Raw genomic sequence first — 15,938 nt, forward strand, 5'->3', positions numbered from 1 at the left:
CAGCCTATCAGACAACACAGTTTGACAGAAATAAATTATCTTTTTGACACCAACAAGATGCTATTAGTGGAAAATTTGGCATATCTTCACATTGTGCGCAGAGAATTTGAGGAGACTAGACAAACAGACAACTATATAAGAAGTGGCAGGCCTATACACTGTCTACGGCAGATGAATAGTATCTGAAAATCAAGTCCTTAAAAAATTGGAAAAAAACACAGGACCCGATGGCTACATCTGGCTCTTCAGTTCATCCATTCACTGAAGCCTCATCAAAAATCTTCTCAGTGAAGGGGGCCTGTCTAGGAGCCCTTGAGGAGAACAGGGATAAAAGCATGATGTATGATAAATTGCACAAGAAATGGACTGAAAATCAGTGGCAACGGTGTGTGATGGACTGATTAATCTAGATCTGAAATTTTTAGTCAAGTGGTTGCCAGTATGGGAGAAGGCGCTGTGAGCTTCTACAGCTATCTGGAAAGCAACTGATTGGCGACAGCTAGTTTTTTTTCGCCATGACAATTAACACACACACTGTCCCACACACAAAACAATCAATGCTGTCAGCCACTCATTGGCCTCCCCAGAGTCTGGAGCAGTTTGGCATCCACATTTCAGAGCTTTGAGAGCTTTGAAAGCTTTAAGAACTATTCTTTAAGACTACTTGAAGAAATGACAAGAAAGGTGCCTAAGAGAGTTCAGACTGTATCGAAGAATAAAGGTGTTCATACCAAATATTAACTTCCAAGCTGGTTAGAACTGCACAAACTGTTTTTGACTTATATACTGTAGTAAGTTTCCACATTTCAATAAATCTCTTCATCTGTTTTCCATTTTGTTTGCAGAATATAAAGAAATGAAAGACTGCACAGGACTTTTGCACAATACTGCAAATCTCAACGCTCTCTCTCGCACTCTCTCTATCTTTCTCTTTGCAGTTTGGAAACGAGGCTCAGCAGTTAGAATGGGCTAAACGTGAAAGCGAGCGTGCAGAACGTGAGCGGCTGAAGAGACTCAGACAGCAGGAACAGGAGGACCTGGAACTGGCCATTGCCCTCAGTAAAGCAGAGATGTCCAATGCATGACCTGGAGGTCCCACTACATGTGAATACTTGTATAGCCATAGTGAGGCTAACCTGCAGACAAAGGTGACTGACTGAAATATTAAGACATGAAACACATCACTGAACTAATTACTGCACACACACTCACACAGAACTCCACACTCAGTGACTTTATTGGATTGGAAGAGAACAAGAAACTTTCAGACGAGTTTGGATGATGGCCCTGCAAACAGAAAAAAACAATAAAATAGAATCGTGGGTTGCAAAACATCATTGAAAAACGGGTGCTGACATGAAGAAAAGGGGAACTGAAATATAAAGACGTGGAAAGAAAGCTGCTTGGTAGAAAGAGTGTACAGGCCCCATAGTAGCTACACGGTAATGTTGTTTTACCGATTAGGGCGACTAGCTAATCGCTGCACGACAGTTTGTATCACTTCATGTTTCTTTGTTTTGTTTTTTAAGCTACACTCTCCATATGGAAACAAACCTTGCTGTCATTAATAGAAGAGCAGATGACCTTTTCTTTTGTTGTAACAATCAGCAGCAAAGAAATTGCCCCTGTACTTCTCAGAAGGGACTTGTAAATTGGTTGTATCATTTAGTTAATAGAATTACATGATGTAGTAAGTATGTCAGTTAATATTCAGTGCTAATGCATAGAATGAGGTTTAAATTCCCATTTGGTATAGAGAGGCTTATGGAAAGGACTGGATTCATTCAGTAATAGTCATTAGGGGAGGGTTTAAAAAATCGATTTCCCCGATTCAAATCGATTTTTGTTTGAATAAAGCGATATTGAGTCATTAAATCCTGAGATCGATTTTTAATTATTTTTAAGTATTTTGTCAGAAACAACAAAATCTCAGCTTAAAGCTCACAAAATGACTTCAACGACCACAAAACAGCAAATGAGAGCAGTTGAACGGATTCCGCGAAAAGACGTAAACACAAATCGCGGATCGTTCGCCTGAAGATCTGCGCACAGACACGCCGTCAGCTGCTGAAAGCAAACAGATTCTGAAGTCGCAGGTTTTGCCACTTTCCGACCAAAATTCACTGATAGGCAGCAAAAAAAAGATCAAAACTACGCTTCACGTGTGAAACACATCGTCGTGAATTCCCTCTTACTTTACAGTTTTGCTTCCACTGCGATAAAAATCACACTTCCTGCACGGCTCTCTCTCTCACTCTATTTCAAGAACAGTTTCCAATCTGAAATCTGTTTTCTGCATTATGTACAGTTTTATGTACAGCGCTGGTTTTTTTTCTCTGTAACTTTGCTCTGCTTCACTTCAGCAGCGTCAGGTAATGTTTATATGCAGATTCATGGTTTTCTTCCGTTTTTGTTCAACTGCAGAATATTTTTAAGGCGGTTGTCTGCTTTAAAAAGCCAGACCAGGAAAATCTCCTTCATGCTTTTCTGTGTTTTATCCTCAGTTACTTTGACACAAAGGCATCTGCTGTGATGCTCACACCTTTGATGAAGTGTCAGCTTTTTATACACAGATATGCAAATATGGACATGTATTAATGAATGATCAGAACTATAATATTTCTGACTGTCTGAGTCGAAACTGAATCGAATTGAATCGGGGATCGAATCTGGACCTTCTGAGTCAATCAATTATAGAAATGAGAGACAATAACCAGCCCTAATACTCATTAAATATTCTTTTAAGGCCAGACACTTACACTAACAAAGACTGAGATAAGAAGTGAAAAGATCGATATTAACAGTATTTTTAAACTGTATTTAACCACTTTGTTTCAAGCTAGACTAAAGTCAGTGCTTCATTTTTTCTCATGACTCCAGGTGAGCTTATATCTCCAAATATCAGGATTTAGAGATTAAACACTTTAACCAGATAAAGATTCAGGCAATCTGGGATACCAAGAGTCTTATTATCCAATGGTTCCACTGTATAACAATTTTAACAGTAATGTTAAAATTGTCATGAAATATTCCTTCTGTGTACTACTGAAATTCAAAAGGCCTCAAGGAACCACAGACAATGTTATCTTTTCAGGTGTGTGCTGTAGTCCCTGAGTTTAAATGGCTTCTCTTGTGAATTTGTCTTTCAGTCCCCAGTTTAAATGTGACATAATGTGAAAACCCACTTTACTTTGTGTTGTGCTTATTTATCATGAAGAAATAAATAATACAGAGCGGGGGGAAGAGACTCAGAGTAGGGTTGTTTTTCTTTGGTACTCTTCTGCCTTGAGTCTGTAGCTTATATGTTTCTCTTTTTCAGTATTACGTTTGCCACCCATCACAGACGCTCCCTTCCTCTGGCTCATCATTTCAGTTTAAAAAAAATGAAGACATAAAAGTAACAGAAGCTGAGGGAAGCAGCGTGCATTACATTGGTTTCCTCTAATGTGATAACTACCTAATGAATGAAAATAACTATGTCAGGATATCGACATATTCTTTGGAGTGAGAGTAACGTACTGTAAAAATATGTTGTCCGTTATCATGAGTGAGGTCATCGTGTCCTCTGCACTGACCTGTAGAGCTTTCTTGCCGTCTCTGCGGTGTATATAGACAGAGCCTATGCCTCTTCTTGACAACTGTACTCTGATCACAATGATGTGATATCATACCACATCCAGCAAATGAAATAAAAGATGAGGGAATTCATTTTTCATATTTCAACTAGTCTGTTTTTTATTGATTCTTTTGTAGAAACTGATGGTTTTAGCACTGTTTTTAGTTGGTGACTACAGAACAGCAAACACAAGTTGCAGATAGATTTCTGACTGGCAGGAAACTGGACGTTGAAGAGTGCTAATTCTTATGTGACATAGTTTGATGCTCCATAACAACTCACTTTGTTTATTTTAGGAGTTGTCTCTTTACTTGAACTATGAACCAATGCTTAAGGGAGACAGAAATACGTTGTTTCTAGAGTTTTGTTTTTTTATTTGGATTTTGTTTTTTGTTTTTTTGCTGTCCCAAAAAAGCAGATTTCATTGAACTTAACTTCTGAGCTGTTAGTGCAAAGCAAAGCTTACTGATGTGATCTTTATACTGTAACATTGCACTGGATGCAATCTGATGGAACCTAAAAATGTTTCAGTCATTCTGAAATCACTTCAGATTTGTTGCAATTTAATGAAAATATAAACTCCTTCTAATAACAGAAAACACTGGCGTACATTCTGCTTAACTTGAAGTTTAATACATAAAAAAAAAATGTACTGAAATGTTCAGGTTGCGTCAGATTTCAGTCCAAAACTGTGATGGGATGGTCCCAAATACGAACTGGAGGCGTGTAAAGGCTCTGAACTGAGTGATATGACAGAATGACCTCCAATAAGTGTTACACTTCCTTTTCCACTCATCACGTTGAAAAGGAAAATGCTGGTACTAATGTGGTTACTTTCATGATGCAACATTGCATATTTGTTTGTCTTTTTCTTCCCAGATGTCAGACATATTGAAACTGCTTTCCTGAGGGTCGGCATTATATAAATCCTTATAATGTGAATTCACCAAAATAGGAGTGAAAAGTGAAGTTAAGGTTGATAATGCACCCCTGATTCTGCGAGTAAGAAGTGTAAACTGCCTCTCTCAGCTTTTCTTTGTTATGTTCACACATCAAGAGTGTTTCTTTTACTATAGCTGTTACTGAGCGGTGTCCTTAGTATGTGATAAACCTGCTTTCATCTACTTCTCAGTCATAAAACACACGTTGGCTTTTAAGTCTCTGCCATGAACAGAAGCCCCCTCGTGTCCGTCCGTTTTCTCAGTTTAAATAAAACTGTTCATGAGCTTCTACGCGCCAGCAGGTCGCCAGCTACACACTTGTTCTCACTGCATTATAAAACGTTACAGTTAACTTAATTGCTATCGAGTAAAAAGCTTATAGTGTGGTATACTAGAAGTTGAATAAAAAGCTATGTGTATTATCTAAAAGGTGCAGTATGTTCAATACCGTACTGCAGAATTGTTTGCCCCTGTTTCTCACAGTGGCTAGTGGTGTTACTTTTGTTTGTTAACCAGATTTCTTTCATTCTTACAGCACATTGACATCAGATCAAACATGTATTCCAATAGCAGTCACCTAACAACTCATCTATACTAGCTTGAGAAGCAATGTGATCTAAGCTTCTTGCTTGGGGCATCTCTAAACTTGTCACTACTGATTGTGACATAATAGTCTAACTGCTTCGTTAAGGTGATATCATAGCAAGAATGTTCATGTTTCAAGTCTCCTTCGAGCTGGCCCCTCACAGGTGGAGTTTGACTTTTCGGCTTCCTGCCACAGTTCAAAGACATGGTTGGTTTGACTTCTACATAGGCTGTGATACCACTGAGGTCACAATGTGGGAGATTTGCATGTGGTACTGAGCCTGAAAGAAGTCTGTATAGATACAGCTAGAGGACTGAAGCTTTTGCTATTCTTCTTGTAACTATGTGGAACCCACACTGGCTTAAGTGCTATAGAAGTTTATTTTTCCCAGAACTAAAGAGAGTGTCCTTTGACTGAGTGTGTATGTGGATGGCTCAGCTGAATTTTGAAAGCAAAACGTGGACTCGTTCTGTATATTATAGGGCAGAGAGGTGCGTTATCTTTATAGCACAGCTGACATTCTGTGGCGGTGTATATACTTCAACAAGCTAGGATGTGATATTTTCACACAGTATAACTAGCAGCATGTAGGAAACAGAGGGACCTGTGATTATGCCAACGCACTCCTTGAGAAGTAGGGTTGGACAGCAGTTCTATGGGTTTGATTCTGACGTTCTGCACCAATGCTGAAAACAATTGAAATTAGAGTATGTGGTGAGATGGAACAACATGCATATTATCATTAGCACCAAGAACTAGCAGCATTCAATACTCGGTCCTTCTGTAAAAGACCGCCTATGATGTGTGTCTGCAATCACCCCGTCTGCTGTGTTACTGCTGTTAACAGACTGGTACCATTGTTCATACTGTATTTGTCATTAGATACCTCCATTGTGCAATAGATATGTTTCTTTTATTGTTGTTTTATGTATAGTCTGAAAGAAGTCTAATTTTTTATATGTTGTGTATGTTTTTAATATAATTATTTATGTATCCACAGCCAGCCACTCTTCTGACCTGATTTTCTTCCAAGCATCAAAAGCCTTTTATCGCAAATCCTTTTTTTTTATTTTGAGGAAAAACAAGTAAACACAATGTTAATTACTAAATGTTATTAAAATATCAACAGTGTTAGCAGTTAAGAAATATCAGCTGATGATTGATGATAAGTGTCAAAATTACAGCTTAACAGTTTCTTTGTTTTAATGTTCATTTTATCAGAATGGTTCATGTTTTCTTGTAGTGTGAAACCACTGAGTTCTGTCTTTGCTGGAATGCTGATGCTTAATATTAAGCAGGCAAAATGAATTCATTGTGTCATTCGTCATTTCTTTGATTTCTTTTCTAACTCTTGTTGTTGTTGCTCTCTCTGCTATCGACAAATTATTCAGCGCTGTTTTTATAAAAATGCATACAGTGCGTGTACGGTCTCTGTAGTATCATGTCTGGTATATGTGTCCTAACAGCATAAACAAACGAACCAGTGAATTATAGAGGAAAACATTTGGAACAACGGGTAGAGAACAGAGGTTTACCTAGAAAAGTGAGGATCTCTATGGTCTCTATATGGTCTGTACTGTTTACTAGAATAAACATTTCCATTAATGAATGCATGTTTGACTTGTCAACAGTTTTGTATGACTATTTGTAAAGCTTAATATAATATTACACGTTTAGAAATCTTAAATTCTTAATTACATATTTAGGGAAAAAGTGCCAAAAGTAATTTATTAAATCCCTAAATCGCAATTCCATTAAGAAATAAAGTGATTTTAATCATTTTAGAAGCTATTAGAACTTAAAATCCATCCTTCAGCATTTTCAAAGTAATTTTTTTTTTATCCCAAACAATCTTTTCCAAACCAGACATCTGTAGCTGTATTCACAGTGCTTCACTTCTTCCACATTTTGTCAGCCTGATTCAAAAATTGAGTCATTTTTCACCTGAAAAGCCTACACACAATCACCATAGCAACCGTGATGAAAGTTTACAATTCTCCATTTCAACTAAACTCGTTGTTTTGAATGTCATGGCAAAGGATGTCAGCGCTTAACTGTAATACTTGTTCACAGTATGCTTTTGTTTTTTAGTTTTTATCCATATGGATGAATTTCAAGCGGACTTTTTATTCATGGATTATTTTTGCGTTAAATTTTGAGGTGAGAAATGAATCCTTTTTGGAATGAGGCTGTAACAAAAGTAAATACTTTACAGATGCTCCTCCCCTCCCAGACAGTCACAGTGTGAGGTGAATTACACTCATTTCAAGGGCACACCTGTCAAGTGTGAAATGAATGCTGTGCAATTCTGGACATATTAGCTGTAAACCAAGCAATCCTCTATGTTGGCAAGTGCTAACTGTCTCACTGAGGAATAAGAGGAAATTCTTCACACTATTGTGTTTACTCTACGATAATGAAGAGGAGGAAAATGAAAAACCTGTGAGCCAGAGAATATTTGTGGGTAAATGTTGGAGTGCTGTTAACATTTTTGATACTAAAAACCCAACAACCTGGAGATAAAGAAGCCCTTTGTATTGGAGGAATTGACCATGAGCACTCACTAGTCCTTGTACATCTATTCAACTGCTTGTTGGTGCACTTATGTGATCAACATGACAGAAATTCAATATATTCAGGCAGACATAATCAAGACAACCCACTTAAGTTCACCAAGCATCACAATGGCTCAGAATGATGAGTTAAGTGACTGAGAATGTGGCATGGTTGGGATTTTCATGCAGGAACATCTTTACAGATAGTGTTCATTCAGGGGGCTGGTTTCAGTTACTGTGCAATGTACTGTTTATTGCAAAGTGAAAGTGTTAAGGAACCACAGCAAGTGTACCTCGTGAAGTTACAGCGCAGAGTTGCTGAATGCTGAGGCTACGGTAAAAGCTGGCAAAGCTCTGCTGACTAAACCTCCTCTGGCATTAACATCAACATAACCGTGGACCTTGAGCTTCATGACATGGCTTTCGATGACCGAGTGGCTCCTGTTGATGTAATGTGTCGGTAGCCTGGTACTTTCTTCCATATAGTGTATATATGAACTTGACTTTTATGTCAAATGGAGCCGCGCACACGTTTTGAAATTATATCTCGATTGAGGTACTAACATCTTGACCATAATCTGCCATGGCATGATGCCGTCCTGGAAACGAACTGACAGTCTCAAGCTGAAAGGAAACGGGAGCCTCACTGTGTTTTAGGGGCTGTGGCTCAGCAGGGAGAGCAGATTGTTGAGTAATTGTAAGGTTGGCAGTCTGATGTCCAGTTCAAGAGCCATAAGACAGTAAACTGAACCAAAATTGCTCCTGATGCATCCGCTGGAGTGTTGTTGTGCAGTAATTAGAAAGCACTTAAAGGTATACAATAAAAAGCACTGTGTTAATGTGACTTCTTCTTAAAAAATACTTTGAGTCTTCAGAGTGGATGAGCACTGTATACACACCAGTCTGTTAACTGGTAACAATGAATTTTGACTCCCAATCTTAATGTGTGTAAAATTGTTTATCTAAGGAACTCAGCACTAAATCACTTAAGCAAAATGTAGATATTTGAAGAACATGTTATTTTTATGAAGATAAAAGTTAATCATTAGTTATACAGGATTACAGTAAACCACTGTGACATCACATCACAAGACTAATACCTGTGTTAAAGGAGGCTGAGACAGGAGAATACATCCAGAATGCTTTGTCCAGGCAATTGTTTAGATAACTACCTTAACTTTAACTGCACATGTGTATTTTGTTTGTCACAAAATGTTTAGTTCTTAAAGTAAGAAAACACAGTCTGTAGCTGTGGTTCACATCAAGAGGCTGGATACTGTTTGCTTGTACTCTCGTTATTCCTGCTTACCTGAGACGTCACATGTTGACTGTTTCATTTTAAGCAGATTAGAATGCTGACGCCATCATTTGGTCAACAACAACCCTTATATGGCTGCTAGCACAGCTACACCTTCTCTGATTTCATAGTTGCTGAAAAGCTGATCTTGCTTTCATAACACAAATTACCTGCCCAAATAATGGGGCTATCGGAGATATTTGACAAGCAAATTTAACATGATTTTATCTTTTTAGACAAAAATGAACTGAGCAGACTCCCAGTGTTTTTGTAGGAGTGTAAATCTTACCTTCCGCAAAAGCATGAAGCCAGTGTTTGATTAGCTTTGGCTGCAAGCTCATTTTATCCACTGGTGAAAATCTAATCTGGCCTAAAAATTGTTACAAAAATACACACCACGGGGTGTAGTGTATGTATGCTGGGCAGACATATCTCTTGTATGTTCCCTTGTAGTTCTTTGTGTTTATGCATGTGTGTGTGTATTGTATTTTACATGTGTTACAACGCACATGATCTGGAAGAACCAGAACTTGCTGGAAGCCTGTTTTTCAGTTTGAACACTGACATAAACCTGTTTGGTTATTGAGCCACACAAAGTCTGACAGCAGCTAAATGAAGACTGAACGAGCAGTCTTTATAGTCTTTATATAGTTTTAATAGGAAATGCATTGAAAAGATGCTAAGAAATAATCAACTAAACACAAATTTACTTGATAGGTTTTATTTAATGTACAATTCAACCTTTTACAAACTAAAAATAAACAAACAATAGAACATTAAGAGTCTAATGTTCAGGTGGTTTTTGTACCTGTTTCTTATCATTTCATTTGGTTTCCCCTGCTGATGTAAACTTAAACTTTTTTTTCCATTTTAGGTGCATTTTGATGGATAACTTTTTGTTTAATTTTCTTCATCATTGTCCCCACACGGCATCACATGTATAACATATAATTTATCAAACAAAAAAATGTTACATTGGTTAAAATATTTAAATACATTTTTCGTACTTTGATTAAATACTCAACCTGCAAAAATAAAAAAATAATTAGTTCAACTGGGAGACACAGCGTCCTTTTTTGATTTGTGTCTCTTCTAACTATGCTCCTTGTGATTTCTCGCTCTCACACTCAGCGGAATTTACGATCCATCTGGGAAACTGCAGGGAAAACATTCCAGCAGAAGTTTCCTGCAGTCCACAGCAGTGCTGCTATCCCAGTAGATGGCAACCTCTTCCCATAAATACACTTCTTGTCCCTTTTGTTGCCTACTGAGCTCAGTGTTGCTCATATGCTGCAGGCCCAATCAGCCTATGGGGCTTGCAAGCCCTCGGCCTCCCACCTAAGTTGGATCAGACCGCACTCACGACCTCAGCGAACCTTGCCCTCTTCCTTTAAGGCAAATCTATATTATGATAATGAATCTATCTTGTTCTGCTGCTTTCACAAAGGCAGAAACCAGCATGTAAACCAGGTCACCCTCACGCCAGAGCTTCCCACGCTCCACAGTGGCAGTTACCCTTCTGCACCCAGCTGAAAAAAGTGAAATGAAAATGTTTGATTTTTCACTTGAGTGAATGTACTAAACATAGAGGTGGGGAGTGTTCCTCTTTTCTGAGGGTTGGCACGGGGCAATTGCGGAGATGGTACTGAGACAAGTGACCTTTCACAACCCAAAATAAACACAGGCCTTGTCACGGCTTTAGCGGAAATGGAGAGATAGTAAAGTTTCATTAAGAGCCATCACCTATATGCTTCCAACACTACATGTGGTAAGCATGCATGTTACTTGACAATGGTCAAATTTACAGTTTAAAGAATATTGGATGGTAGTTTTATTCTTGTAGTTTGGATAGTAATTGGATCTAACCCAGATTCTTGTTTCCAGTGTGTGTGAAGTAAGAATGATGATCACACCCTTACTATTCGATCATCTCTGTCATGCTCTAATGGTCTATGAGGCAACTGTTCCCATTACTGATTTAACATGTAATGCATTAAAGGCTCACACCACAGAATTTAAATCTTTTTGATCTAAACATCTTTGTGGGGTTGAAACATTCCCACGACTTAAAGATATCAACTAGCTATTAACAAGGTTGCTTTTGAAATTAAATTTAGCGTTGGTGGCTCAAAACGGATTTTTTGCAAACAAAACACGACTTACAAAAAGTAGCATTACAACAAAATATCTCTCCAACTCCCGGCTTCAAGCTGCCGGAAAACAGTTTCCATCAGGCAACTTTTTCTTTTTTGAGCTTTTCTTTATCCCTTTTTTTTAGTTTATTTGAAACACTTTCTTTTCACCACTCCATATTTGCCCCAATGTTCCACGTAGCGTCCATACATACTTTGTAATTATGCCAATGTAATGTTTATATTTATGAGTATATGAGTGGGTTGACCCAATTTCTCAGGATGCTTCACCTATTACTAAATGTCCACATACTTGTATCTACATGCCCTAAGATATTGCTCGTCTTCTCAGGTGCTTTTCTTCTGATATACCCTTCTATGTTGACTCACTACAGTGACCTTTGAGTATTTGAACTTTTGTCGAATAAAAACCCTTTTATAGACCTGTGAACTTTGAAAATCAAACTCTGGAGTCAGAGATCATGTTATCCATTTAGTTTAATATGTACATTAAAATAAACTACTTTCCAGTATATAAAATGACTGAATTCACAAGGCAGTACATTTCTTCAAGACACAAACAAATCTTTTTGCCAAAGACTGTTTAGTCCTTTGTCAGTCGATTGGAGTCGAGACGACGCACGTCTGTGAGACTGTAAAACCCTGACTTCAAATGCTACTAACCAGCAGACAGACTCACAGACAGGACATTCAGTTCAAACCTTCAACGAGACGATTTCATAAGAAAACATTTTCCTAAAACATTGTTTCATCTGCTTGTTACAAAACACAGTTAATAAAACTTTGTCTTTTGGCCAGTAGAGATTATGGCACTTGTTAGTTCTGTACTAAAGTGATGTATAAGTCACTTATTGTAAAAAATACAAACTCAAATATCACACATTTAAGGATCATCTGCATCCAGTTGCTTCATTGGCATGTGTCTGATATGTTAAGTGGAACGTCCCTGTTACCTTTGCAAATAAACAAAAAAAGTAGTACCAGCTACATCTGCAAGAATTCAGAATAGAATTCATATGTTTGCTGTTTGTGGTTTTCTTGTGATTTCTTACACTCACATACACATGCACGTACATACACATATCAATAAAAATATATATATTTTCCCAGAAAATATGTTTATAGTCTCATGTGATGGCACGTCATCTTAATGCCTAATAAGCCTTCATAAAAGTCACCATAATAATCCTATACAATACATATAGCTATTACAGTGTAGTCAACAGTGGTCCCATTATCCATTCATGGTACCAGTAAAATTAACACTCCTATAGGAACTTGCATCTATATATTGTCGTCGGATCCATGTGGCCCATCGTAGGATTCTTTAATCAGGCTGATGCTGTGCAAATCAGTCATTGTCTGTTTGTTGTCCTTCTGGTATTTGCTCACATGTGCCTCTTCATGTGGAGGGCGAGATGGTCAGACCGGGAGAATGCCCGTTCACACAAGTGACACTGGAATGGCCGGTGCCCGGTGTGCTTTCGGAAGTGACGTGTGAGCTCGTCAGAGCGAGCGAACTTCCAGCCGCAACCCTCCCAGCTGCAGTGGTATGGCTTCTCTCCTAAGAACACAAAGAACAACCATCAGTGACAGCATAGTTCGTGACGTAGTTGAATAACATGCCCGCCACACTCAGCCTGCAGATCTTACCTGTGTGAGTCCTGAGGTGCGCCTTCAGGTGAGAGCTCTTCGTGTAGGTCTTTCCACAGCCGGTGAAAGTACAGGTGTGTGTCGCGGTTCGCTTCCTCGGCCAGGACCTGCGACCCCTCTTTGGCTTGGTGTCCATAATATCCAGCGGGGAGGAGGGCGGAGTGAGTAAAACCCGCTGGCCAGCTGCCTGCTGCAGGCCCATGGCTGCGTCCTCTCCGAAAACGCCGGTGAGTTTATGCTGGTGGAGCGCCTCAGTGAAGGAGAAGTGCATCGCGCCGTGCTGGTGAGGAAATCTCGCGGGCGCCTTGCAGTGGTGTAGGGGAAAAGTCTGCGGGAACGTCGGCGAGGTGGAGGTGCAAATCTGGCGCTGCTGGCTCTCGGGGTTCATCAGGTCGTCCGGGCTGAGCGGCGGGGTCATGCTGCCCATCGCTCCCTGCGGGGAGCTTGCAAGCCGGGGCTGCTCGTTAAAAACCATGCATGAGACGTTCCCTTCGTGCTTGATTTTAGTGCAGCTCTGAGGCGCCAGACCCATGACAGGTCCGTATGTGTCCACTGAGACCGGCTCAGCTTTAATGTTCGGGTGCTCGAGGAATACACCCTGAGTGGTCTGGAAAGGCGTGGAACTGACCAAGAATCTTCCCTGAATACCGGAGCTGCTCGCAGGGAGGAAGCTGGTATCCATGTCGGAGCGAAGGAGCTCTGCCATCAGGCTGCTGTATTGGGAAGGACTGTTCATGTCTGGAACAGACGTGTAATCGCTTGTTTGATGGGACATTTCGATGTGATGCTGTTGCTGATAAACAGACAGCCCGGAATCCTGAAGGCGGTATGACTCCGGTACCGTCCCGGCGGCCGACGCACTGCTGGAATCGGCGGTGTTCGCGAGAATAAACTCCAGATCCAAGAACCTGTCCAGGTCCTCTTCGTCTTTTCTGCCCTGGCAGCTGCTGTTCATATCTGCCCTGCTGATCGCGTCGCTTTTCCACTTCTGCTTCAGGGATGGGAGCACAGTTTGTTTCAGAATGCATCATTTCTTTCAACCCGTTCAGATGATCAATACACACATATGTATAATATACACAAATAAAACAACAACTAATAGAAATATGTTTTCTGATAGCAGGAAGACAAGTGCATGAAGCTCGGTGAAAGCAACAGTTAATAAATAAAAAAGGCCAACTTACATCTTCCCAGTATTTTTCTTTTTGGTTGGAAAATGTAGAGATGGATGGTAAAATTGTCCCACTCGAGGCCATTATGAATAGTAAAAAACACTGAATTATAAAAAAAACTTCTGTTTAAGGCAAGTCACCAAAGTCCGCTGAGTTGCCAGATAAGGCTACGAGCGCGTAACTTCTGCCGTCCGGTGAGCTGGTCCTCGCTCACATGCAGCTCTGCGCCTGGAACAACTGGTTTTCTTATAAATATCACTACATACATAAACCGGACCAGTGCGCGGCTAGGGGAAGGAAGCGCGTTCAGGATAGGGACGCGGTGTACCGACCAGCCCCTAAATTTAGCCTCAGTATAAAAGCGTGAGTTTCCCCCGCGAGTCACAGACAGAGAAGCGGAGACGGACTAGTGCCCAATGCTTTCTCTGCTCTGCTGCGTGGAGCTACTTAACCCTCGCGGAGAAAGAACCCGCCCCTTTGGCCAACAGCTGGCAGAACAACCGCCCCCATATCGGCGCTCAAAGACAGAACAATTAACAGTTTAAATAACGCGTAACAAATATTAACACGTTAACATAAAAAAACAAAGTAACAGTATCACACAAACACAAAATCCAACATATTGGAAAGCGACGCAGAACGGTCTCCATTTTAAAGTGAAAACGTCTCGTTCTTTCTAATAATTATTGTGTTCTGAAAAGCTTAATCCATGATTATTTTGCTCCTGTGTTTCTGAGTATATGACAACACAGAGGTCAAATAACTCTGTCGGTTTCTATCTCAGTGAGAAAGCGGACAGAGGTGCGTGCGTCAGGCTAGAACACGACAAGCCAGTAGCGCACACTCCCTTGTAGTGAATGCAGCCACGCAGTTTTCTGCAGCAGTTTGCAGCCACCAGGCGCCACCTTCACCATCGCGGATTTCTTAAATGCTTTCTATGAAATCTCTCAGGTTGTTACATATTAGCCGTGTTGTCCATCTGGTTAAGCCTACCCCTCTGTTTCATTTTGGTGACATATAGTTGAGTGAATGTACCAACACTTTCTGTAACAACCAACAGCCTGATCAGTGCAAGTTTCCAAACAAACACATTTTTCTTACAAAAACAGTAAAATTGATTTGTATATATCCATCTATGACACACAGATTTTTTTTTAAGTATTTCAGTAGTTCCTAAAACTATAAATCTTTGATTTAAAGAACAAAACAGGAACTGAGATTTAACTATAAAAGCTTTACAGAGAGTCAGAGGATCTCTTTTAAATTATTTTTTTAAAGGATCTCTTTGAGCATAAATAAAAGCTACCATAGGACTATTTCTTCAGAAGAACATGGACTCTTGATACCTACAATCAGGGTGTTCAGTGGTGATGCTGTGTGCTGGCATTGTCAGAGGTGAAATCAATATAAAAATGTTCTAAGAGATAGTTTTTAATCTGACTCACTGAACACTTACAGGACATTTTGGACTGATACATTTGACAGCAATCTCCACCTGCATCATAAAAAAAACACCTAATGAAACGTCCAGAAAAGTAGGAGAGACCAGGGATAGTTGTAACGTGGGTCAGTTGTAACACTTGAAATTTCTCCAATCAGGGCTAAGTTTCAAACGATGTGATTCATCCTGTACATGTCCAATTCAGTTCTTCTATCACATGTGAAAAATCAGCACATTTTGTCAAACACAGACAATTTAAGAAGAAAAAAAGTCATTTGTATGCCAAAAAGTAAGTTTTTCTACTTTATTTCAATTTCTAATAGCATTATCTGCTTTGCAGTTAAACTCATCAAACTTAAATTATGTTATTTGCATGTCTATGGGGATATATTCTGTGTAGGTCTTTAGTGCTAATGTTTTAGCCGTTGGCTGTAATGTTAGCTAGTTCATGGCTATAGGAGTCTGGGTCAGTTGTAACAGCAACAGTCTGGGTCAGTTGTAACAATAATGCAGATGTTACAACT

The 15,938-nt window shown here is 39.6% G+C and overlaps 2 protein-coding genes across 3 annotated transcripts in view; one reads left to right on the forward strand and one right to left on the reverse strand.

Annotated features, from left to right (window-relative positions):
- eps15l1a (epidermal growth factor receptor pathway substrate 15-like 1a) overlaps positions 1 to 2,435 on the forward strand; it is a 46,770-nt gene extending 44,335 nt beyond the window's left edge. The window contains exon 28 of one of the 2 annotated variants that reach the window (XM_005734237.2): positions 939 to 1,029. In XM_005734237.2, the coding sequence (XP_005734294.1) occupies positions 939 to 963 (25 nt within the window). In that variant the 3' untranslated portion in view covers positions 964 to 1,029. Of the gene's footprint in view, positions 1 to 938 lie in introns of both variants that reach the window. The other variant, XM_005734236.2, reaches the window with a different exon arrangement.
- Positions 2,436 to 11,612: 9,177 nt separating this feature from the next.
- LOC102198057 (Krueppel-like factor 2) lies at positions 11,613 to 14,380 on the reverse strand. Its single transcript, XM_005734239.1, has 3 exons — positions 13,986 to 14,380; positions 12,802 to 13,789; positions 11,613 to 12,712 (listed from the first exon to the last, which is right to left on the reverse strand). Exons 1-3 carry the CDS (start codon positions 14,055 to 14,057, stop codon positions 12,537 to 12,539), a joined length of 1,236 nt encoding a protein of 411 aa, XP_005734296.1. The 5' UTR covers positions 14,058 to 14,380; the 3' UTR covers positions 11,613 to 12,536.
- Positions 14,381 to 15,938: the final 1,558 nt, after the last annotated feature.

This window comes from Pundamilia nyererei, unplaced genomic scaffold (genome assembly GCF_000239375.1).
Source record: "Pundamilia nyererei isolate P.nyererei 1_Seehausen unplaced genomic scaffold, PunNye1.0 scaffold00057, whole genome shotgun sequence".
NCBI classification, from domain to species: domain Eukaryota; kingdom Metazoa; phylum Chordata; class Actinopteri; order Cichliformes; family Cichlidae; genus Pundamilia; species Pundamilia nyererei.

Coding starts and splice junctions, on each gene's coding strand:
- LOC102198057 (XM_005734239.1), bottom strand. CDS start 14,057: ATGGCCTCGAGTGGGACAATTTTACCATCCATCTCTACATTTTCCAAC. Junction 13,790..13,985: donor AAGAAAAATACTGGGAAGAT/GTAAGTTGGCCT, acceptor TCCCTGAAGCAG/AAGTGGAAAAGCGACGCGAT. Junction 12,713..12,801: donor GCACCTCAGGACTCACACAG/GTAAGATCTGCA, acceptor TTGTGTTCTTAG/GAGAGAAGCCATACCACTGC.